The sequence below is a fragment of the Acanthopagrus latus genome, chromosome 13 (assembly GCF_904848185.1).
Source record: "Acanthopagrus latus isolate v.2019 chromosome 13, fAcaLat1.1, whole genome shotgun sequence".
Taxonomy (NCBI): Eukaryota; Metazoa; Chordata; class Actinopteri; order Spariformes; family Sparidae; genus Acanthopagrus; species Acanthopagrus latus.
In genome coordinates this window covers 24167980-24191419 of record NC_051051.1, presented here as the reverse complement: position 1 = coordinate 24191419, position 23440 = coordinate 24167980, and the positions used below count along the sequence as shown (strand labels likewise).

General features: G+C 41.0%; 5 protein-coding genes and 1 non-coding gene across 6 annotated transcripts; 2 read left to right on the top strand and 4 right to left on the bottom strand.

Moving 5' to 3' along the window:
• Nucleotides 1-8422: 8422 nt before the first annotated feature.
• Nucleotides 8423-14241, bottom strand: LOC119031593. Its single transcript, XM_037120175.1, has 2 exons — nucleotides 13416-14241; nucleotides 8423-12238 (listed from the first exon to the last, which is right to left on the bottom strand). The coding sequence occupies exon 2, from the start codon at nucleotides 12159-12161 to the stop codon at nucleotides 9489-9491; it is 2673 nt and encodes an 890-aa protein (XP_036976070.1). The 5' UTR covers nucleotides 12162-12238; nucleotides 13416-14241; the 3' UTR covers nucleotides 8423-9488.
• Nucleotides 14242-15328: 1087 nt separating this feature from the next.
• LOC119031606 (histone H2B 1/2-like) lies at nucleotides 15329-16011 on the top strand. Its single transcript, XM_037120194.1, has one exon. It carries the CDS (start codon nucleotides 15370-15372, stop codon nucleotides 15736-15738), a length of 369 nt encoding a protein of 122 aa, XP_036976089.1. The 5' UTR covers nucleotides 15329-15369; the 3' UTR covers nucleotides 15739-16011.
• Nucleotides 16012-16191: 180 nt separating this feature from the next.
• Nucleotides 16192-16593, bottom strand: LOC119031610 (histone H4). The gene has a single exon (XM_037120199.1). The coding sequence runs from the start codon at nucleotides 16555-16557 to the stop codon at nucleotides 16246-16248; it is 312 nt and encodes a 103-aa protein (XP_036976094.1). The 5' UTR covers nucleotides 16558-16593; the 3' UTR covers nucleotides 16192-16245.
• A 2774-nt stretch (nucleotides 16594-19367) lies between these two features.
• Nucleotides 19368-19879, top strand: LOC119031603 (histone H3). The gene has a single exon (XM_037120187.1). It carries the CDS (start codon nucleotides 19418-19420, stop codon nucleotides 19826-19828), a length of 411 nt encoding a protein of 136 aa, XP_036976082.1. The 5' UTR covers nucleotides 19368-19417; the 3' UTR covers nucleotides 19829-19879.
• A 1323-nt stretch (nucleotides 19880-21202) lies between these two features.
• On the bottom strand, nucleotides 21203-21850 carry LOC119031604 (histone H2A-like). Its single transcript, XM_037120188.1, has one exon. The coding sequence runs from the start codon at nucleotides 21827-21829 to the stop codon at nucleotides 21443-21445; it is 387 nt and encodes a 128-aa protein (XP_036976083.1). The 5' UTR covers nucleotides 21830-21850; the 3' UTR covers nucleotides 21203-21442.
• Nucleotides 21851-22680: 830 nt separating this feature from the next.
• Nucleotides 22681-22753, bottom strand: trnav-aac. The gene has a single exon. It is a non-coding gene; the product is annotated as a tRNA-Val (tRNA).
• Between the last annotated feature and the right edge of the window lie 687 nt (nucleotides 22754-23440).

Here is a 23440-nt window from a genome sequence, read left to right as displayed (position 1 = left end):
CCACTAAACTGTGACAAACGTTTGCCTCCCCAAGTGATCTAAAAATATGCCCGACACAGACATTAGTGTTTCAATGTTCACTGATATTCAATTTGTAATAATTTGCCCAAATACGGCCAAAACAAGCAAAAGATGTGTGATTTTTCTCAGAATTGTATCACCGACCTTTTCGCTGCTATGTTCCCATTTTAAACAGACAAAAATAACCTTGTCTGGCACATGTGATGTCATCGCCTCACGTTGTCAGTGGGTGTGTGGAAAACCGTAAATCCCAAGTGGTGCAGTCAGTATGTCAGCCTCTCCGGGGACTCAAAGCCTCTTCTGGATCCAAAGGTTGTGATTATCCCTGCTGAGGGCAGCACTCAGTAGAGCTGAAGGTGGAAGAAAATGCAGATGCACACAGGTGATCACAGTCTGCTGACTGAGGCTGCACAACACAGTCTAGCTGTTAGATACCGCTGCATCTTTCTGCCGTACGTCACCTCAAACCTTCACTTTTCATTCACAGTTCACAAAATTGACTTTACTTTACAAGCACAAACAATACATCAATCACAAAAAAAAAAAACCTTCATGTTTCCTAAACACTTTGTGTTATTGGAGCCAACTTTTGGTTACTTACATGTTCACGTAATAATAACAAATGTGGTGCAATTTGGCCAATAGGTGGTGCTGAAGTTATCATCAGCTTCTCTTTGTAAGATATGGGCTGACTTTTAATTTAACTTCAGTTAGAGCTCAGGCAGGTACAATCAACCAGCAATCAAACCAACAAGTGGAAAAACAAGCGTGTGCAACTCACTGATGAAGCCAGTTGTTGTTTCAGTGAATCGCTCTCAAAGAAAAAACTGTCTGCTCTCATTCTCAATTTGAGTACAGGAGGAAACAGTTTGTAGACTTTATGATAAATATTTTACAGAAATATATCGACTAGTCTGAGAATCTCAAACGTCTAGTCGATACACTTTTCTGTAAAATATTTACTCAAAATCACAGTATGCCATGCAAGGAACTGCGATTGCAGATGCTTTAATATAAAGCTCCAGAGTCTGCATCCTTCAGAGGAGCATTTGAAGGCCAATTATGTCTCCCTGCTGTGCGAAGGCAGTCCCAATGCGAAGGCTCCTCCAGATGCAGCCCACAAAGGCTCCTCCTTTTCCCTGGTTTTGGAGGATGCACAGCTACTATCTTTCGTGGCCTCACATAATCCAAGATTCTTTGCGTGCCCGAAAAAAAGAAGAAAGAAAAGAGAGAAAATGGCGACATCGCGTGGTGTAGATCTTCACTTTCACGGGCCTGGGCGGCAGAAATCGTGGTGTAAGAGTAGAACATCTGGTGATCCATCCAGGAGATGCTCCAAAGACCGTCACATTTAACCACGGCTGACGTGGTTAACAAGGTCTCTGAAGGACTCACCTTTAAAGACTGCAAAAGCCGGGTCCTTTGAAGGATGCAGGCCCTGAATTGAGATACAGCACATAAGGCCATAATTCAGTAAAACAGGTGATTCTAAGCTGGCCGTGATTTGACTGACACACCATATGAGGAGCTTCTATCTCCATCCTAGAGACGACAACAGCCAATGAGTGGTTGTGTAAACAAGTGACCCATTCTGTCTTCTTTCTCCTCTTTCCTGAACCACTTGCATGCCAGCATCTGGATGGTTGACACATCATGTAGCCAATGACAATCTTAAAACTAGCTGTTTTTCAAATGAATTTACATATCTGTATGTATAAAGTTGGTGTTAATCAGGAAATAAAGAACGTTGATGAGTTTTTTACTTCTGTTACCTCAATCAGGGTTTTTTAAGGTCACATTTTTTTGTTTTTGAAGTACCTGGATATTTCCTTTCATTTTCAGGGAACTTTCTTCAAATTTGAGCAGGTTAGACCCATTTTCTCTTCTTTCTACAGTCTTCTGAGACACTTCCACTCCAGCAAACAGATCATATAGCTAATGAAATTTCAAATCCAGTTATAAGCCTAAACTTGGAAATTACATACAGTTGTTTTTGTGTGCTTTGCTCTTTGGAAAGGTTGCTTTTCCACCTTAGCACTTGTTCTTGATTATTATAAATGCACAAAGTTAGTGTGAATAAGGAAATGAAGAACTAATCATTGGTGTAATGCTCCTGCTCCTCTCATGCGGGGGCACTTTCAGGTCACAAAGGGACATTTTGTTGCTAAGCACTTAATCAGAAAACTGTGTGAAGTGTTCATTCTCAGGAATATAGTACTAACATTTGAACTTGGACCATGTAAGACTATATGATGGGGACACATTGTGTTTTCCAGCTAATAGTGGCTCATCTGCAGGCTTATGTTTGAATTTTAAAAATCAGGTGAGAGAAAATGATAAATATATTTGGCATGATCAAACTCCTTTAAGCTTACGTCTCTAAAGCTATGCCTCGTCCTCGCTGCTTACAGCTATATTTTTTTCTTTTGTCTACCTGCATATCCATGTGTTCTGTTGGATTCAATCAGTTTTCAGGTGTTTGTGAGTTGTTTTGTGATGGGATCATAGCAAAACAAACCTAAGACATTAAAAAAAAATCACTGGAAAAACAAGAAAAAATGTCATTGATGTTGGGGAACATGGCAACTTCCTAACAGATATATCTTGTTCCTTTTAACTTCAGTTAATAAACCAACGAAAAAGACATGTAACTCTGACAGTCTGGAGTTGTTTCCTCCTGCTTCCAGACGTTGTGCTAAGCTAGGTTAACTCACCTAACCCTTTCATACATACGTTCAGACTGAACTTATCTTCTCTTCAGGCTCTTTGGCAGACGGCTAACAAGCTGATTCCACAAAATGTTGGACTGTGCCTTTAACACTGCAAGCTCCAGATGAAAGATTTTCTTCTTGTTTTTTTTGTTTTTTTGTTTTTGCCTGAAGTCCAGTTTCAATGACTGCAACAAAGCCAAGGAATTCAGATTACAACATGAGAAAAGAAAAACATCAGCCAACTAGCCCTAACCACAGTAACTAGCAGCCTGAGGACACTGAAACACAGATTTAATGAGTCGGACCTTCAGAAGAAAAACATTTGACTCAGCTGTCTTTTTCTTTCTTCATGCAGTTCCTCTGTGAAACGATCCTCTGATCATCATATGTTGTGGAGATGCTGTGACAGACTCTGACTCCTGACCTCCTTACAGGCTGCTCGCCATGTTGCTAATGGAGGAAACGAAGCCCGCGCAAACTCCTTTCATGTCACTATGGATATTAGAAAAGCCTTTTTCTCAGCGGACCGGTATGAGTCGGACTGCTGTGATTTCTCTCCAGAGGTCGTCTGTTTTTAATCTGTCGTGACTGTAGTCCGCAGTGTGCACTGATCTGAAGAAAAATTGACTTTACTTTCATATTTCCATTCATTCTTCTTTATATAACTGTTGTGGTTCATTTCAGCGGGAAACTTTTTTCTGGCTACTGTGAGAAGATTCACGATTCAGCCCACGAAGCTGTGATGCATCAACGTACATCAAAAACTACCTTATGATATGTATAAATATCAAATTAGCTCCAACAGTCAGTTACTGATTATGTTAATGCATCAGTAGCAATAAGACAATGAAATGGCATATATGATATCTAATAGAGCTGAGCAAATGTGAGGATTTGCTGCATTTCTTTATCACGTATGATACTAAACAGACATTTTCGGGTTTCAGATCCAATTCAATTTGATCTCGTTTGCAAGATTTACAGAGATTTTAGGAAGAAATGGAAGATAATGTTCACAATTATGTTTTTGTTTGTGTGTAACAGTTAAAAAACAAAGTACCACTGTATTGTTGTTAACTTGGAATGAGCCTTATATATCTCTGTCATCATGTCTCGTTTGTTCAACCTGAATGGAAGGAAAAACAGCAAAATGACAACTTTGGGAGTTTTGTGAAGATTTGTGCCAGAGTGTGAAGAACAAGAACCAGGTTTGGTAGAACTGTACCTTCACAAGACCTTTGTAAATACATGAGTATACACACTGAATATATACAGAATTTCTACTTATAAGTTATTCTTAAATAAAATATTGCTATGTTGAAGTTTTAGTGCTTTTGCACAAATGAATATTTCTTCCACAACTGATTCTTAACACCAGATCTTTGATATGACCTCTCTTCACCTCACCTGTATGCCTACATGTGATGATGTCACTGCATGTGTGTGTGTGTGTGTGTGTGTGTGTGAGTGTGCATGTGTGATAAATATAATCTATTTGATGTACAGTACAAACCGACACACGGAAAATTCAACTCCCCGGGCACGACACACTCAGTCCCCAGAGTGCCTCATCTGCACTGACATATGGACACACACACACACACACACACACACACACACACCTCCAGCTGCTCTCCCACTCATTTTCACCCTGATTCATAATCTGCTCAGAGACTCTCCCGTCTCACCGCAGAGCTCCGACATAATCCAGTGGGAGCAATGTCTGTCACTGCGGCACGTCCGAATATTTAAAAAACCTTTATTCGTCTCGGAGGCTGCGCGGCTCTCTCTGCTTCAACGCTACCTGCATGTAGAGCTTGTAGGATTTAAAGATTCACTCCACCGTGTCTTCATTTCATTCACATTTACAGGTTCAGATCCTGGGAATTATCTCCAAATGCAAGCAAAAGGCAACATGTGCTTCAATCACATGGCCCCAGTTTATAACAGCAGCCAATCAAAAGCAAGATGAGCCTCCTGAATTTGCACCTGATATGCTGTCAATACTTTCATTCAACATTTTCTTTTTAAATTACTGACGCAGAAAATCAATGACAAGACATAAATATTTATGTAGATAAAAAATATTGAAAAACTCAAGTGAGGATTTCTGGTCATGCTGTGTCATGAAAGCGTATCAGTGTTGTCATTCACGCTGACGTTATGACGCTAACTTCCGTAATGGAGGAGAGGATGATAATTACCTATCATGAGTTGTTTGCAGACACCTGAGACAGGACAAAAAGGAGCTGGTGTGGAGGGAAGTGAGAGAGGAAGGTGGACTACCTGGTAAGTCATGGAAATATGTCTCAGCACATCATAGCTCTAAACATCAACAAACTCCATTCAGCGAACAAGCATTTTAAAAGTTGTTTTCTTGTTGTCTGGCCGAATGACCTGACAAAGCATGAATTAAGGCTTTTTACTAGGCGCCATTATGATGATGTTGTTTCTGCATCATTGCAGCAGATTCATTTCAACACAACTATTAAGAAACTGCCACTTAGAGGAGACAGATGGACAGGTGAGAACTTGGTGCCGATCAGCCTCAGGTCACCCAGGCGCTACACTGGTTAGCATGCTAACTATCGTAGATACCTCTGCAGCACAATACACAGATATCATAACGTCAAAACTGCTGCTTATCCACATTCTGTTGACGATCATGAACACGGCACAATAATTATATTTTTAAAAGTTGATTATAATTTCTCAAATGCAGTAAGATGGCAGGTTAAAACTTAATTCTACAGGACTTAAATATGTGATGAAGTAATCGTGATGATATGGTTTTCTTACCTTTATTTAATGACAGGATGTATCTGATCATCACAGACAGAAAGATTCATCCTCTGCGGATCGTGAGTATCTGTACATGTCGACATTTATTCAGATATTTCAGTCTACAGAAGGCGAGCTCCAGTTGCTCTTCTAACTTTACATTTTCCCCATCAGTAACTCAAGAAACTTGTGACATTTCATTTCTGCTTCCCACCTGCAGTAACACGACAGTGATGTTATACCACCGGATCTCCTCTTGTCAGCCACTATTTTTATTCTTTATTTTTAGGTCCTTCCGGTGGAGTGGAAGCACGTAACGGAGGGTGACAGCAGGAAATAAGGGACGAAGAAGAAGTGCAGCAGGTGCCTTAATGTGATTATTTATTTAAAAATCTGTTTCCAACATCTCCTCTGTACTGGATCGACTTTTCAAAATGAGCATAAAAATAAATGTTTCAGTATAAAGAGTGAGTCTGGCTGACAGTCTCACTCCTTGTTATTGGTTTCTGTCCCGCTGCAGTTCGTCTCCATCTCTTCCTGCCGAGGTTTGTCACTTCTGTGTGTGTGTGTGTGTGTGTGTGTGTGTGTGTGTGTGTGTGTGTGTGTGTGTGTGTGTGTTAAACAAGTGTGTGAAGAGGGATAACAAGGGCAGCACTCTGCCAGTCTGAGTGGGCTGACTCACTGTGAGGAGGGAGGCAAAGAGAGGCAGGTATTTACTGTGATTTGGCTTCGCTTTAATACGTTGCCCCCTGTGTTTCCAGGCTTTGGTTGCTCTGCTTTCTGAAGTGAACATCCTGCCTATGAAGCAGGATGAATTAAAGCCGGGATGGAGGAAAGGAGCAGTAAGAAATGAGAAAAAAAGAAAAAAAAAAACAGAGGAACAAACTCGGTTAAGACTCATAATAAACTGTGAGAAAACACAAGATCCATCACAGAGAGACAAACTGAGTTACAACTGGGAGCACTGGCAGCTTCACTGGGAGTGGACGCAGACTGAGAGGGAGGTGATATGAAATAAAACCAACAACAATAATAGTCAATAACTTCCTGAAGAGACAAAGTTGAAGTTGAAGAAGTATTTAAATCCTTAACTTAAGCAATGGTACCACTACTACTACTTGAAAGTACAGGTGTTGAAATGTTTGGTGAAATGAAAATCACCAATATGAATAACAGTTGAGTTAAAGTCTTAAAGTGTCTGATATTAAATCTACTTAGCTATCAAAAGTACAAGTAAAAGTAAAATATATGTATTTATATCTGTGAACTGTGGGTCGTCTGATTTTTGGATCTGATATCCATTTTGTTGTTGTTTGTTTAATGGAATCACTGTTAATTGTTTTTTATCCAACTGCTCATGGAATCAAATGTAATCTGTAATCTGCAAAGTAACTAGTAATTTATAGTTGTTATCTAAATATTGTGGATTAAAAAAAGAACAGTATTTGCCTCTAAAATGGAAGCAAGAAGAAGAAAATGGAAAAACTCAACACTACCTTAAGTCTGTAAGTCTTAAGTCTTTTTTAACCTGTTAAAAGTCAAGCTGCAGTATTTTGTACAACTTGGAGGAAAGTCTGAGTGTTACAGTAGTCGAGGAGAGATGAATGACAGAAATTACCTGATTTTTGCACTATTAAATCGCTGATTAAAGAATGATTAGAGCTTTGTTCTTACTCGTGCTTGCAGTTTCAAATGTGAATAAAATAAAACTCCAAGATTTCTGGCTGAGTGCTTTAAGTTGGAGGTGGATGTTCGAGGAGGTGATTATCAAACTGAGTCCTGACACTGAGCGGGAGAAGAGGATGAGTTCAGATTTAGTGTCTTTAATGTGAAGGGTTTGGATGGTGGTTCAGTATCAGATACTACTAATTGGCCTGCATAAGTCTCTAAATTGCATTCTGATTAGTCTGAAAGGTGTTGAATGAATGAAGTCTGATTATCTGATTCCTAACTGCAGTTCAGTCGGTCGTTTCAGCGCGGACTCTGGCTCCATCTAGTGACCGCCGGACAGAAACAACTTCAGTTTATTTGAGAGTCAGAATCATGTTTTCTGCTCCAGCGACATCTTCTCACCCAACTATCAGCAGCTGTTTAATGTGGTTCAGCCGGCAGGAGACAAACGAGTTGTGACAGAGAGCATGATGGGAAGACAAAAAGTAAATTCAGCCTAATGAAACTTGATTATCTATTAAGGTCTCTTGTAATTATTGTTAATGCTTGAATTGAATCATTTAAACACACGCTGGCTGCATTAACTTTAAATATGCAGTATTAGTGATGTAATCGATTATAATGAAGAAGTCTATCATTATTATTATCATTATTATGGGATGGCACACTGCTAATTCCTTTCATCTAATATCAGATTCACAGAAAAAAGCTGCAGTTCAGGAACTCTTAACCCTTTTTATCTCATTACTTCAAGTGGAAATATTCCACATGTCCTTGAGATACTTGGTATTCTTGAATTTTACACACATTTCTAACATGACACAAAACAAACGCGGAAACAAGTACATTTACTCAAGTACGAACAGTTTGTGAGGTACTTTATGTGCTTGATTTATATTTAGGGATTGTGATGACCTAGACACGAACTGCGTCTTTTCAGCAGTGTTATCAGTTGCTCTGAGGTTTGGTCATTTTTCGTATGATGTTGATAGATTATTGATTGAAGCTCGTCTCCCTCTACTGTTTTTGTTATCAAGTTCCATACTTTTTGTCTGATGACATCTCAAAAATCACCATCTCCTCTTCATAATTCAGACACCGAGTTGTTTTTAGTTCCACTGATGAGACATTTCTACAAACCTATAAACTTCTCACATGGTTTAATTTTGATGATTTAAACAGCCATTATGTCATGACAATGTCATGTTTGAGAATCAAAGACAACCTGCAAAATGTTGCATATTTATAGCACAGTAAAAAGAACATACGACATGCCCTCTGAGTAAGTAAATGAGAAAGGGGGGAAAAACAAACATCTGATGAAGGTTAAAGACACTTTAATTTGCAGTCGAAAGAAAAGTCTCAACAACAGAACTTGATCATTAAAACAAAAAACATACAACTAAGGTAGGAAGATGAGCTTGCATCCACTTTTGTAGAAAAAAAAATAAACATTTTGGCAGAAAATGACATTCAGCCACTTGTTTCTGAGGAAAATCCATCTCTTTATCTAATAAAAAACATCCACAAATCATGGCATAATCCACCTTTAACTTCATCACATAAGGCTCAACAACCAAGACTCTACTGAGCTGCTTTTGTAGATGAACATGTAAATTATACAACACACTTCCTCCCTAGTTTACAAAAAAAATTAAGGACTGTGAATGTGTGTGTTTGTGTCAAATGCATGGAAGATTTAAGGCAACGAAACAGAAAGAAAATAACACACAACACGTTTGTACCGTTGAATTGTCCCGCCCACACTTTTCATGTTTTACAAGCAGATTTGGAACCAGTTCATTTCTAATAGATGTGGCTGTACTTTATATTCAATTCCTGTAAGGCTGCATGCGTAATTTGAGCCATCTGCCACTTTCCCACCCCAGAAATTGTCTTTTGGCAGAAACTTTTATAAGTTTTGTGACAACTACTATGCTGCTACAATCTTTAGTCTTAATCAATTAGTAGGTCAAATATACTAAAAACAAAATGTGAAACAAAAAAGCCAAACATTTGATGCTCAGGAGTTTGTGTTGCTTCTTCAATGCTGAAATTATCATACAGATCAAATACATTTTTAAATGCAAAAGTTCAAAACATGATCTATTTCTAACTTCTCAAAAAACAGGATATAATTATGATTTAACTTCCAATGTTCATGATAGATCGGACCCACAAGGAAAAAGAGAAAATATCTCAGGACATTCTCAAAAGATACTGCAAGATGTTGGTTTTTTTCTAACCCAACCATATAAATCACCACAAGTACTGATTCTTGCAATGAAAACAGGAGTTACGATTTCACTCAATCTCAACTTCGATGTCAACAGCCTTCAGTTCCCGAACAAACATGACACCAGAGTCATCGTGAAGGTCCGGCTCGCTGAATTCGTCCTCCGGCTCCTCTTTGATCTGCGGGCACTGTGAGACCTCGAAGGGCAACTCAAACACTTTGTTCAGATAATCTCCCTTTCTGTTGATTTTGTCTGCTATGACGATCGCCTTGGATGCGATGGACCAGGCGAACTCCACCTTCCCATGTTTGAGAGGACTCAGATCGAAGTTGTAATCAAGAATCTCGTAGAGAGAGGGAACGTATCTCGTGGAGTTTTGTTCTACGTACTGGTGGATCTCCAGGAGGGCTCCTCTCGTCAACAATTGCAAATCGAGTTTCTTTTTGGGTTCTGACTTTCTATTGACCTGAAGGTCCAGTCCAATCTCTCTGCAGATGCGATAGCTGTTGACTTTTTTTTTCACCTGTTGCATTCTTGCATCCAAAGCCTCTCTACTCGGCTTCACATCTTCTGTATCCAGATCCTCCAGGTGGTTGCGAGTCGTTGGTTTTGGACAAATCTTCCCATCACCATTCAGCGGGACAACAGCGTTTAACCACCTTCGTGCCTTTGGTGATTTGTAGTGATTTTTTATCAAGAATCTATGTGTTGTGTACCATCTGTGGATCACCTTTGCAGCCTCTGTTTCACCACTTTGAAGATCAACTTCAAAATTGTGCTCAAGGATGTCATTAACTATCTCACTGACTTCTCCACAAAGCTCTCTGACAAAGCTGAATATTTCAAACATGGCACCCGAGGTCAGGACGTTCAGATCAAGCTTCTGACTCGCCGAACGTTGTTCTGTCGACCAGAGGTCGAGATCTAACTGGTTACAAAACTGGTGTGGCTCCGCATCCGTCTGCTGGTTTGTAGCTGAAGCCGGTGATTCCACATCCTGCTCCTGCTCCTGCTCCTGCTCCTGCTCCATCCCCGTCTGACATTCGCTTGTCGCATCAATCGTGCTGTAAACTTCGGGGAATCGAACAGGTCTGCTGAGAAACTCTATTTTCCATCTATCAGGGTTGCTCTGAAGAATCTTCTCCTTTAATACCATGTAATATATTAAATTGCGCTGCTGTATCTTATCTGTGGGGACAAAGTTGAAGTTCAAGTCCAGAATTTCCAATAAGAAACTCTGTGCACTTTTTTTCAATGAGTTGGCAAACCTATAAATCTCCCACAGCACGTGGTTGGTGAGCAGCTTCAGATCCACTTTCTGTTTGTTCCCTGAACCAACATTAAAGTCTAAAGCGATCTTCCTGCAGTGGGAAAACAAGTCGTTCACTCTGCATGACTTAAGGATTTGTTTTGAGCGAGTTGCACGCCTCATCCACAGCTTCTGTTTCAGATCTTTTACATGTTTCTCCTCGTTTTTATCTTCAGACATCAAATCTGAGACTCTCAGGGTTGATATGGTGTTTGGACAAGGTTCAACCAACCTAGAGTTGTGGCCGTTTGGACATAAAGCAGGAAGAGGAGGAAGCTTTTGTCTCTTCTGTGCAGCATTTACCAAAGCCACTGCAGACATTGGTTCTGCAGCTGTTCCTGTGAAACAACTTCCAGTCATCATTTTATCTGGTTTTGCTTCCGTTCCTGACTGCATTTCAGTCTCAAAATCAACGGGACACATGTATGAAAGGTCAGCATCGTCTGCCCTGTTTGTCAGAGTTCCCCATCCCTCACAAGCTTCTGTTAGTCTTTCTCCTTCAGAGTCTGGCTTTTTCCTCTTTCTACAATTCTGCTCTAGTTTCTTGGTTGGGACTTTAAAAGGCTCCTTTCTGAAAGTGTCCCTGGCCTTGGTATTTATGCAGACGTATCGTCGCTCCATCAGCTTAGACACACACATCCGGAACTGCATTTTATCCATCTCAAGACCAAAGTTTTGCTTGACTAAGTCAAAAACTATCGCAGTGTGAGTTCCACAAAGCACTTTGGAAAAGTCTAACAGCTCCATCATCACTCCGTTGGTCACCAGACTTCGGTCTAGTTTCTGTCTTAGTGGATCATCTGACTGGTAAATCAGAGTCACACCAAGTTCTTTACAGAAAGGGTAAGCATCTCCCGTTAGCTTTGCTCCTCCTCGTCTCTTTATTATGCACAAACTGCTCACAGCTCTGTTACTCTCCGTCACCTGATTTTCTGAAGATTGGCCGTTCTTGCTGCTGTCAGTGAGGACCGACGCATCTACATCTTTGTTCCATTTAGGGCAGTAGCCTTGCCCACTCTTTGGCTGACTGAACCTCATAATAGCGCTTTGGTCAGGCAGCGAAAATGTTTCTTTAAATCTATGAGGTTTACACTTGATTTGTTCCTTCAAAAGTTTTATTTTATTGTGAATTCTTGATGCGTATTCATAGCACTGCTTGTCATTGTCCTTATCCACACCGAGGTCAAAGTTGAACTCTAGCATTTCGAATAAGAAGTACTTCTCGGACTTAGTCACTGTTTTGGCAAAGTCACAAATATCCACCATCACGCCAGCCGACAGCAGACTCTCATCTAACTTTTCCTTCCTTTCCAGTGCCGCGTTGAACTCCAGCCCAATTTCAACCGAATCCGGGAACGGGACCACACCTTTCTGATACCTGACGCCATGGTGGATACGGCGCTGCCAGATGTAGTCATTGATACCATCCATGGTGATAACTAAATCCCCCAAAAGAGTCCTCAGAACAAACTCCAAGCAACTGCGACTGTTACTGCATCATCTTCTGTCTGTGTACACAAACGACATTAATCTTGAATTAGTTATTTAACACAGCAGAAGTATTTATACTCCTAAAATCTTAAGAACAATTACAAAATGGAAGGAATTGTAGAAAAAAATGTATGAAATGAAAAACAAAATTAGTGTCACAGCTTTATTATTTCTCCTCAATCATCTCTCTATTGCTCAGATGTACTAATATATTACAATATGTAATATTCAAAACCTCAAGTTTCCGCAATATATTTACATACATATTAACTATTAACAGATTAGCATTTACAAAATGAACCAGGATTCAAATATGTTATACGAGCGATTTTGGGATATTAGATCACTTTATGTGAAAAAAAAAAGCTACTTTAATTGTGTTTATCACTTTTTCTGACTATCCAGCCATCTACTTATATATATATATCACAAGTCACATAAACCATTAAAGACATTGTTGCCCGTTTCCTTCTAAATTAAACTAAAACTCCACTTCCATTGATAATTTATACAGATATTAGTTAAGAGGACTCTGACTCTTTTAGCTATTACATTAAATTAAAATTTCACATGAACCGTGTCAGAAACGTTATACTGGGATAACAAACTTCTAATTCAAGACAGAGAGGTTTAACACTCAAGATTTGTGAACAGACACATATTTTTTGTATCACTGTATTTTTTAGTTGTCCGTGTGTTTACTTCCACTCAATTTAGATTTACTAATTAATTTTGAATTGATTTAATTTTCAACTATACATCGTCTGTTACGAGTGCACGCCGTCTTAACACTCTTGCATTGTGTTTTCCTGTTAAAAGTGTGATTTAAGGTTAAAAAACGCTTTATTTCCCAATAAGGTTGGCGAGTTGCATTTTTTCCAACTGGGCCTGGACGCAACAAGATGGCCGCCACGCAAACACAACTTGTGTCTTAAAGTCCAAAAGTACTCCGTTTATATGAAAACCCGAGGGTTAATACGTGAAACAGCACCACCGCTCGCTGCTGACAGTGTTGCCTGCTGGGAACGAAGCTGCACGTTTGTTTTCAAAACTAAAAAAAACACCGAAATCGGCGTTGCTAATGCTAATATTAGCCCCTCAAAGGAAAGCTACCGTTAGCATGTGGACAGAAGCGGTTCAGTCAGTCAGTTTAATCAATCTTTCAGCAAAGAATGTCATCACCTGAGCACTTACCAAAGACCGGAGCACAGATCGATCATCTGTAGGTGGAAGAGTTTGGTGAGGTTTGTTGTCTCGATGTTTCTACAGACTGAAACTTGCCATGTGAGGCTGCAGCGCTGCAACACATCCAAACTTCTTCTGAAGGCCGCCTTCAGGGACGCATCGGAAACCCCAGCGTTTGAGGACACCATCGCTGAGCAGTTACTCGGTCTGTTCAGAAAGCATCACGAAGCAACGTGCAAATGACATCTGAAGCTCATTTAGCGGTTTTAATGTCTTTCGTGGATTAGTCTGAATCAAAGCGACAAATGAAACACATTTATGTCTGCTCTCGATCGATAATGTGACGGTGCTGTGTTCAGGAACATATAGGAAAGTCTCCTGCTCCTGTGGTGAGTGTTGATGGAATTGGAAGAAAATCCAGACTTTGAGTAAAATCTAAACATTACACTTTGACTCAAGTATAAATGTACTTTATTGTACTTTTAACAGTATGCAACTAACAGAGTGCATCTTATCTCTATATTAGGGGGATATCTAATTTTAGATAAGTGCCATCATGATGATTAAAACTGATGATGTTTTGATGGTGTTGATAAAAAAAAATTGACTTGTTGATCCAGAAGATTTGACCTGTTAACAAATTTCATTCTGGGAGGACAAATAAACATGTCCAGCTGGTTTCTAACCAGGAACCTAATGCACTCATTACCTTTTACACAATATTGATATAATCCATATTCTCTTTCTTAATTGCCATATTTCAAAGTGCAAACTTCCACTCACTGTATCAGAGATTTTAAGTGATTGTTGTGTCAGTTAGAGCAAAGTGCATGTTTGCTTTCATTTGGAAACAGCTGTCTGGCTGCTTTATGTGTGGTAACAGGGGCGACGTCAGTGGTTCGGGCTTCAACCCAGGCCACTACGTTCAAGCCCGGCTTAAATCTTCAAAAACAAAATCTCCATGTCGATGATTCATCCTGACTTGCCTGGTTAGGTTTTGTACCACTCGGCCTCTGCAGCTCCTCCACAGTCCAGCAGCCTGACTGGTCTTCAACCTGCTCCACTCCTCCACACCCTGATGTAGAACAATGTATTTGCCTGCTGTGCTTCCAGTGGCTCAGGCCTGTTACACTAGAACCATTTGTTCTCCTGGCTGATGTGATGGCAGTCCTTGGACAGCACTGTTGGCACCGTCAGCAGGGGTCAAGTGGTTGTGGGATGGTCCCTCTATGAGATGTAAATGGCCTCCTTCAGTCCTCTTTCAAACCATCTGTCCTTCATATTTAACATATTGTTGTCCTCTAAAGAGATTCTTTCAGGAGTCGGTAAACCGCTCAGTCTCTGAGGGGTTCTCCAGTCTTATACCCACAGCTGATGTGGTGTTATATCAGGACAGACTTTTAAAGGTGCTTTTTGTAAAATAATTCATTGCCAACACATCAAAACGGAATGCACTGGCATCATAGGATGGGTAAACCCAAACCTAGAGCGTCATCATTTGTGGAGTTGGGAATGAGACTCAAAAATCAACTTTTCTTACAACTTTTGGAACTTAAAGGAGCCCTCTGAAGTTTTGGGGAAGAGACATAAAGATAAGAAATCCTATGTTTTCATGACAGAATAAACTGAATGACCAAACTGACTTTAAAGATCAACACAATTTCATACTGTTTTACTTTGTTTATATGTGGCGGACCCTGCCAGCTTTCTAGCTTCTAAAAGTGTTCTGGTGACTTTATTTTCCTCTGAGAAAAGCTCGTTTTTTTCACTTATGGAGAGAAATATATTTTTCTAAGTGTGTTATCGCGTCAGTGTTTCGTGTTCGCGCATGCTCAGTGTGGGGCACAACAATCAGCCAATCCCGTGAGAGCAACGGCACAGCTGTGTTTGCATCAGACACGGATATATAAAGCGGTCCGACCTCAGCAGAGATATTCGTTTTCGTACAGCAGACGATAACACCATGCCTGATCCACCCAAAGCAGCGAAGAAAGGCTCTAAGAAAGCCGTTTCAAAAGCCACCAAGGGCGGCAAGAAGAGGAGAAAGACCAGGAAGGAGAGCTACGCCATCTATGTCTACAAGGTGCTGAAGCAGGTCCACCCTGACACCGGCATCTCCTCCAAGGCCATGGGCATCATGAACTCCTTCGTCAGCGACATCTTCGAGCGTATCGCCGGTGAGGCCTCCCGTCTGGCTCACTACAACAAGCGCTCCACCATCACCTCCAGGGAGATCCAGACCGCCGTCCGCCTGCTGCTGCCCGGGGAGCTGGCCAAGCACGCCGTGTCCGAGGGCACCAAGGCCGTCACCAAGTACACCAGCTCCAAGTAAACCTGCTGAGACACCAACAACACAACGGTCCTTTTCAGGACCACACACTGCTTCTACTGAGAGCTTCGTTCCAATGTTTGTATCTGACCTACAACTTGTAATGGGTCATGAACTTATTAATGGATCAACTGGTCTGTCATACTAAACGACCTAGTCAACTAATTACTCATGCTGTAAGATGGTGATATATGGTTTCCCTGTAGTTTCCACAATATTTACATTATGGTATATTTTACCTGGACGTGGTTCTAATAAATGTTGCCATAAGTTTTAGATTTTACCTTGCGTTCTGTTTCCATAACTCATGCAGGGTAAATACTTTGGTAAAGCTTAACTATAAATGTCTTATTCAGGCTGACCAGAGTGGAATAAAGCGAAGTGTATTCAACTGTCATACAATTGTGGGTCTTATAGTATAATATTGTACAACAGGAACCGTCTCTTCAGAACAGGTGGGTGGCTCTTAAAAGAGCCGTTGGTTCCGGTATCGTTGGGTCGGGATGAGGTTTAGCCTCCGAAGCCGTACAGGGTTCGGCCCTGCCTCTTCAGAGCGTACACCACGTCCATGGCGGTCACGGTCTTCCTCTTGGCGTGCTCGGTGTAGGTGACGGCGTCACGGATGACGTTCTCCAGGAACACCTTGAGCACACCGCGGGTCTCCTCGTAGATCAGACCGGAGATACGCTTCACTCCGCCGCGGCGAGCCAGACGGCGGATGGCGGGTTTGGTGATTCCCTGGATGTTATCACGGAGAACTTTACGGTGACGCTTGGCGCCTCCTTTACCGAGTCCTTTACCTCCCTTTCCTCTTCCGCTCATGTTTGCTGGTCTTCAACAAAGTCGAATGTGCAATTTTTTCGCAGGCACTGTGTATTTACAGCCTTTCTGCGGACGTAAAGGAAGAAGGATGATAGGTTTGTGGGCGGGGCCAGACTTCCTACATCCTCAGCAGCTGAAAGTGAAAGTACCTTTTGATTATCCTCATATGAACAGTCATGACACATTTCATAACTACAAATCAAATACAAGATGAGTTCATGTAGGTCATATAAACTCCACCGTGGACCAGTGTTTTTGGGGTGTAAGTTCAGAGGTGAAGTAACTATAAATAATTTGTGGGTACAGTCACACACCCACAGAACCATCAGTGGAGAGTTCACTTCTAGACCAGCAAAGAGACACAAATTCAACATGTGCAGTCGGTGGATAAACAAATTGGTGTCTTGGCTGTGCTGACTTCAATAGTGATGGGAGCGGCAGTTCTTTTTACTGAACTGAATCTCTAGAATCCGTTCAGTAAAATGATTCATTCAAAAGATTCCTTCACCGAATCGTTCAGTGCTCTCTAACTCCCTGAAGTGATAAGCAGCCAAACGATCTGACATTCAGTTAATAATTCAGCCCTGAGGTTCACATTCACTTACTGAGGGACGGTGCGTTCACGGACTATAGTACACAATCATTCACGGGAGGCGCAGCGCTGCTCTGAGTGGTTTACATGCACTAAAGTTATTACACGGTGAAAGTGTCCTCTGTGCACAGTAAAATCACTTAACATGATGCTACACGGATGTTAGCAACATGGTGCTAATTTTAGCAGTACCGTTACTGAATGTGAATCATCTCCTCTGCCCTGGCTGAGTGAGAGACACAGCACCACTTTCAGCACAGTGCGTGAACGAGAATCACGTCCTCAGCGTCAGTTCTCTGCCTGCAGTAGGTTCGCAAATCTTATGAATGAATCACAGCGTGAATGTAATTTACGTCCTGGCGTCCCCCGCCCGCGAACGACCTGCTGAGGACGTGAATCACGTTCACACTGTCACTGAATCAGCGTGAACGTGAATCACATTCGCAAACGTGAGTGACTTTTACTGTGCAGTAAAATCACTTAAGATGATGCTACACAGATGTTAGCAACACAGCGCTAATTTTAGCAGTACGGTTACTGAATGTGAATGAATCAGTCCATGAAGTGATCCCGTTCACCTCGCTCACTGAAGAGAGCCGTTCGTTCGAACGACACGTTTGCGACCGACACAACACTAGACTTCAACACTGATGAACTTCAACCAGTGAAGTCAACGACACGACCAACGGTATAACGAAGAGTTTGTGTGTGTGACCTTAAACTGTCAAACTGGACCAGCATTCAGTGTCGGCATCTGATGGTCATTTACTTGATTTCATGTATTTGTATCTGAACCCTCATATTACTGATGGCAGGACAGAGGCGAGGCAGGATGTAACGTCCGTTAGGGAATACACCTCCACAAAATATGAAACACTATGAATGTTTTGTCCATTTGAAGCATCATGTGATGCATCAAAAATACAACCTGGTGACACAGCATAGTGGAATATCTAATATCCACCATGGTAATACTGTGAGGACGGAGGTAACACACAATATCAGTCCAGCAGGGAACGAAGTTGAGGAAAAAGAACTTTTTTAAATGTGACACTTTGATGGATGTGCTAATTTTCATCCCATTTTGACTCAATTATGCCGGTTGAAGCTCCGGATGGTGGCACATAAATATCACAGATCTTTGCGTATTGTTCTCTTCTCACTCTGGTAAAACTGTGCAGCAGCAAGTTCATTCTTCTCATTATGTTTACAGCCTGACAATAGCTTTTTACTGCTAGAGATTTAATTTCAGCTTCAAAGATCACAAACGTGGTATTCATCGTTGAAGATAACCTGCTGAATAAAACATGTATCAAAAAATCCCTTAAGATTTTTGTTGAAGGAACCAGGACAATGCTCATTTCTGGTCCTCTTGACCTAGGAAAAAAAAAATCTAACACCTTTTCACATTGAAAATGATGAATGAAAATAACCATTGTTTATTCTTGGCATTAAGTAAAATTGAGATTTTTCTATCCATGTAAAAAGTGCCAGTTTTCGCAGCATCACTGTAAACACCTGTCTTGTTTTCCAATTTAAAAGTGCATCCTGTCTGATATGCGCCTTAACTTCGAGCAGCTGTTTGAACTGTTTAAGAACTGTTTCAACTGATTTTCATGCACCACATGTATGACAGAATATGGCATATTATCAGTCAACATGTCAAATTTTACAAATCCAGTACTTACAAAACTACTTAGAAAAAAGTAATGAAGGCTACTTCTTTGGAGGAGGATGAAAGTGGCAAAAAGTCATGAGACTTCCTTAAAAAAACAAAAACAAATGATGATCAGAATCATTATTCACTACAAAATACATTTAAAAAGTCTCAGGAAGATGGAAATCGACATTTGGCAGCTAAACAGGTAAAAACAAACATTAATACAGTTTGATACACAAAAAGTACATGCATGTTTCTGGAAATTGTATACAAAGATTACTTCATAATCATTTCTGATCTAGGTGTTGTAGGTAGATGGACTTGTCTTCAAACACACCTGATCTTGTATTTGATAATGGCGGACAAACTGAACATTAGTATCACAAAATGTTGTCATCATTTCCTGTCAGATGAGTGGTTTCTGACAGAGAAACTGTCTCTGTGTGGGATTGGTTACTTTGAAATATTCCCTCCAATAGTTGATCAGCTTCAGCGCGGGAGTCTCTGTGTGCTGACGTCACTCCAGCGGTGTCTTTATAAAGCCGCTGCTCGCCGTCAGACAGCATCGATTCTGTACCTGTGAACTCAGAGGAGACAGTTCAGCTACAATGGCGAGAACCAAGCAGACAGCCCGTAAATCCACCGGAGGTAAAGCTCCCAGGAAGCAGCTGGCCACCAAGGCCGCCCGGAAGAGCGCCCCGGCCACCGGCGGAGTGAAGAAGCCCCACAGGTACCGGCCCGGTACCGTGGCTCTCAGAGAGATCCGCCGCTACCAGAAGTCCACCGAGCTGCTGATCCGCAAGCTGCCCTTCCAGCGCCTGGTCCGGGAGATCGCCCAGGACTTCAAGACCGACCTGCGCTTCCAGAGCTCCGCCGTCATGGCTCTGCAGGAGTCCAGCGAGGCTTACCTGGTCGGTCTGTTCGAGGACACCAACCTGTGCGCCATCCACGCCAAGAGGGTCACCATCATGCCCAAAGACATCCAGCTGGCCCGCCGCATCCGGGGAGAGAGAGCTTAGACTGACCCCAGATCTGTTTGACACCATAACGGCTCTTTTAAGAGCCACACACTTACACTTTAAGAGTAACATGTCCTCTACTGCTATATTGTAATAAGATTACAATCAACATGAATCAGAAGTATTTATTTCCTTCATATTACTTATACAAGAGACTCATTGATTCCCAAAGGAAGAACTGGTTACATTACATCTGCGTCCTCCAGAATACAAACAGAACTAAGAAAATAGGAAAATATGGATAAGAATAGATAAAAGGGAAAAAAAATACATTAAAACTACACAATCTAGGTTATAAGGTGCTTGTATGTCTGCATGGGATATGTATTATTGGTGACCAAAATATTCACAAAATACAACTTAAAAAAAAAATGCACAAGAATAACCCAATATCCCACTAATATATTAGTGTATTTAATTATTAATAAAATCTTTATGTATATATTATATATGCACACACAATAGGAATACTACCAGAGAGACATGTAAAGAGCTTTATAGCCTACAACACTTTAACTTTAAAGTAGACAATATTTCAGGAGTACTGAACAAAATGAAACAGAAGTGGGTGTCAGGCAGTCGAGGTCAGAGGCTGCTTCCAGTCCTTATTTCAGAAAAATAAAACAATTTATTGATCCAGCTTGAAATGTGTCATGAATCACACACGTCAGTTTAAAATATAATAAAAGATAAGTTGTCCTCTATCCCATTATACTGTCATTTGTTTTTTTTGTTTCTATACTTGATAGAAAGTTCACTTATATTATCATTAGAAATCATGTTGATCATATGTAAATAAAGGTGGCTTACATACTTATGAGTATATAATTCCAAATAGATTCAAAATGTTTTAAAGTTGTACATAAGTACCATCCTGTAAAAGACAATACTTGTCAGGTTTTTTTTTTTTTCCCCCCCAGATGTAAACAGATGTTCTTTTTGACTGTGAGGAAACTGTAGATGTTTTCTACAGATTGTCACCGTACTACTATGGATTTACAAATACCTTTCAGAAATGTTTAAAAAAAAAAAAAAAAAAAAGACACTAATGTCACTAACAGAGTCCTAAATATTCTCCTAATTGTATCATTTCTTTTTGCGTATTTCAGATTGTAATGAAATGTGTGTTGTTGGGCTGAAGGTGGAGTGGAGTTGAACTTTTATCTGAAGCTCATGAATAAAAAAAAAAAAAAAAAAAAAATAGAAAGTGTCCCATGAGAGAAACCGGAAGGGGGCGTGCCATCAGGTTTGTCTGATGGCGGAACTCACGTGAAGCGGGAAGTGGATATTTAGATACGTTACAGTATGAAAGTGCCGGGAAATAAAGTGTAGTGGCGCCTATTGACTTGTTCTGTGTGTAAAGGCACCTGGAGGTTTAACTTTTAATGAAGTTTGACAGCTTAAAATACAACTTTAGATATTGGATGAATAACTGTGAGCTCTCAGATCAACTTGCCAAAAAGCAAACACCTTCTAGTGTACTCAGACTGACACTGCTGAACATCTTAAGTATCTTCTCATTTTGCTTTGACACTGGAATAAAGGAATCCCGTTTTTAGTTTCAGGTGAGTGGCTCTTAAAAGAGCCGTTGGGTTTGAAGTCAGGTGAAGGACTTTACTTCGCCTTGGCGGCCTTCTCGGTCTTCTTGGGCAGCAGAACTGCCTGGATGTTGGGCAGCACGCCTCCCTGAGCGATGGTCACCTTACCGAGCAGCTTGTTGAGCTCCTCGTCGTTGCGGACCGCCAGCTGCAGGTGTCGGGGGATGATCCTGGTCTTCTTGTTGTCCCGGGCAGCGTTTCCAGCCAGCTCCAGGATCTCAGCGGTCAGGTACTCCAGCACGGCCGCCAGGTACACGGGGGCACCGGCACCGACACGCTCGGCATAGTTTCCTTTCCTGAGGAGCCTGTGGACACGACCGACTGGGAACTGGAGCCCGGCCCGAGAAGAGCGAGTCTTCGCCTTGGATCTGACCTTCGCGCCTTTACCGCCGCGTCCAGACATGCTGTTTCTTTTGTTTTCTTGATTGTACAGAACAAATACGCCTAATTTCTGCAGACTGCCTGTATATATCGCACCCCTGCTGTTCGTTCATTGGCCTGAGTGAGCGCAGGTATCACCGTCCAATCAGAAAAGGTGTCGTTTTAAGTTTCACTTTTGACGAAAGCGCCCACGCTTTGTGCTGTGCGGACCTTTCAGAATAAAACATGACACCTCGAAGTTTAAATTATACATTCATCTGCCCTCCTAAACCATGTTCTTATCATCTTAAATACAATGATGATATAATGACAGACCTTTTCTGTAACTCAAGTAGGCTCAAACTAAAATAACTGTGTTTCGGACACCGCAGCTCCTCGTGAGCGGCTGCAACACACAGGTAAAGTCCCTCGGAAGGCTGCGTTCAGGTACGAGTAGAAAACTCCGCTTTCATCTATCGTGTTGCATGATCCAGTTTTCTTATCATTTTATTTTGAAAAGAAACCGGTAAAGGATTTATAAACTACACACAGGAACACTGGTGTATTTTGTACATCACATTGTACTTTAACCTCTTGAATCTTTGCTTTTGATGTCCGTATAGATGCGTGTCTAACGTTGCACCTGGATGAGTGAAGAGGTTGTTGAAGCACGTAGTCCTGCAGTTTGAGGACAGAGTCTCCCCATGAGAGGCTGCTGCGCCTCAACACACAGGTGAACTCCCCCTGAGGGACGCCTTCAGGTACGCATCGGAAAATCCGCTTTTAATAACAAAAAAATGAGGAGTTTACTCGGTGTGTTCAGAAAGCATGGCGAAGATATTTGTAGGTGATGGAAAAGTACTTATTTGCTCTGTTTGGAAAAAAAATACAGATTGTTTCCGCCCGGTCTCGAACCGGGGACCTTTCGCGTGTTAGGCGAACGTGATAACCACTACACTACGGAAACGCCGTAAGCTACGTAAAGAAGCACAGGTCTCAATATCTGAGGTGAAACATATACGTATTATTTAATATTCTTTATTCATGCCCTCCTATCATACTTTAAATGTTACAGATTTGAATTTATGCTTGAATTCCAAAATTTCGATCTGAAAAACAACGAACTGGCAAAAACAGTCAGACTACTTACTGTGGACACTTCAAATGTCCTTTTAATGAGGAGACTTCTAAATTCTGAAAAAAAATAATATAATTATCATGCTGTTTCCTTGAATGCAACACAGTGTAAAATTTTCAAGAATATGATTTAAATCTCTGATTATTTGATTAAAAAATAAGTTAAAAGACTACAAACCTCCAGGATACAGGATATCAGCTTCCAGCGGTGCAGCACGGCTACACACACTGTGACATAAACATGCAGGAAGGGCAGTTACATTTAAATGTTTTTTGTTTTTGTATCTACATCCTGACAGAGAGAAGTTACAGCTATACTAGAGAACAATATAATAGCATGTTGATGACAATGAAACTGTAATCTGTTAGAAACTCCAAAGCATAACTTTAATTAATGTGGTGGAGACGCATGCTTTTGAAAAAAAACTATTTATTTCATTCAACATTCATCAAAAAACAAATATCTTTGAAAGTTTATATAAGCTGCATGAAACCATATGAATATGTAAGTCTGCAG

What these genes read in the sequence shown, in the direction of transcription:
- LOC119031593 (XM_037120175.1), bottom strand. Translation starts at nt 12,161, where the DNA reads ATGGATGGTATCAATGACTACATCTGGCAGCGCCGTATCCACCATGGC.
- LOC119031606 (XM_037120194.1), top strand. Translation starts at nt 15,370, where the DNA reads ATGCCTGATCCACCCAAAGCAGCGAAGAAAGGCTCTAAGAAAGCCGTT.
- LOC119031610 (XM_037120199.1), bottom strand. Translation starts at nt 16,557, where the DNA reads ATGAGCGGAAGAGGAAAGGGAGGTAAAGGACTCGGTAAAGGAGGCGCC.
- LOC119031603 (XM_037120187.1), top strand. Translation starts at nt 19,418, where the DNA reads ATGGCGAGAACCAAGCAGACAGCCCGTAAATCCACCGGAGGTAAAGCT.
- LOC119031604 (XM_037120188.1), bottom strand. Translation starts at nt 21,829, where the DNA reads ATGTCTGGACGCGGCGGTAAAGGCGCGAAGGTCAGATCCAAGGCGAAG.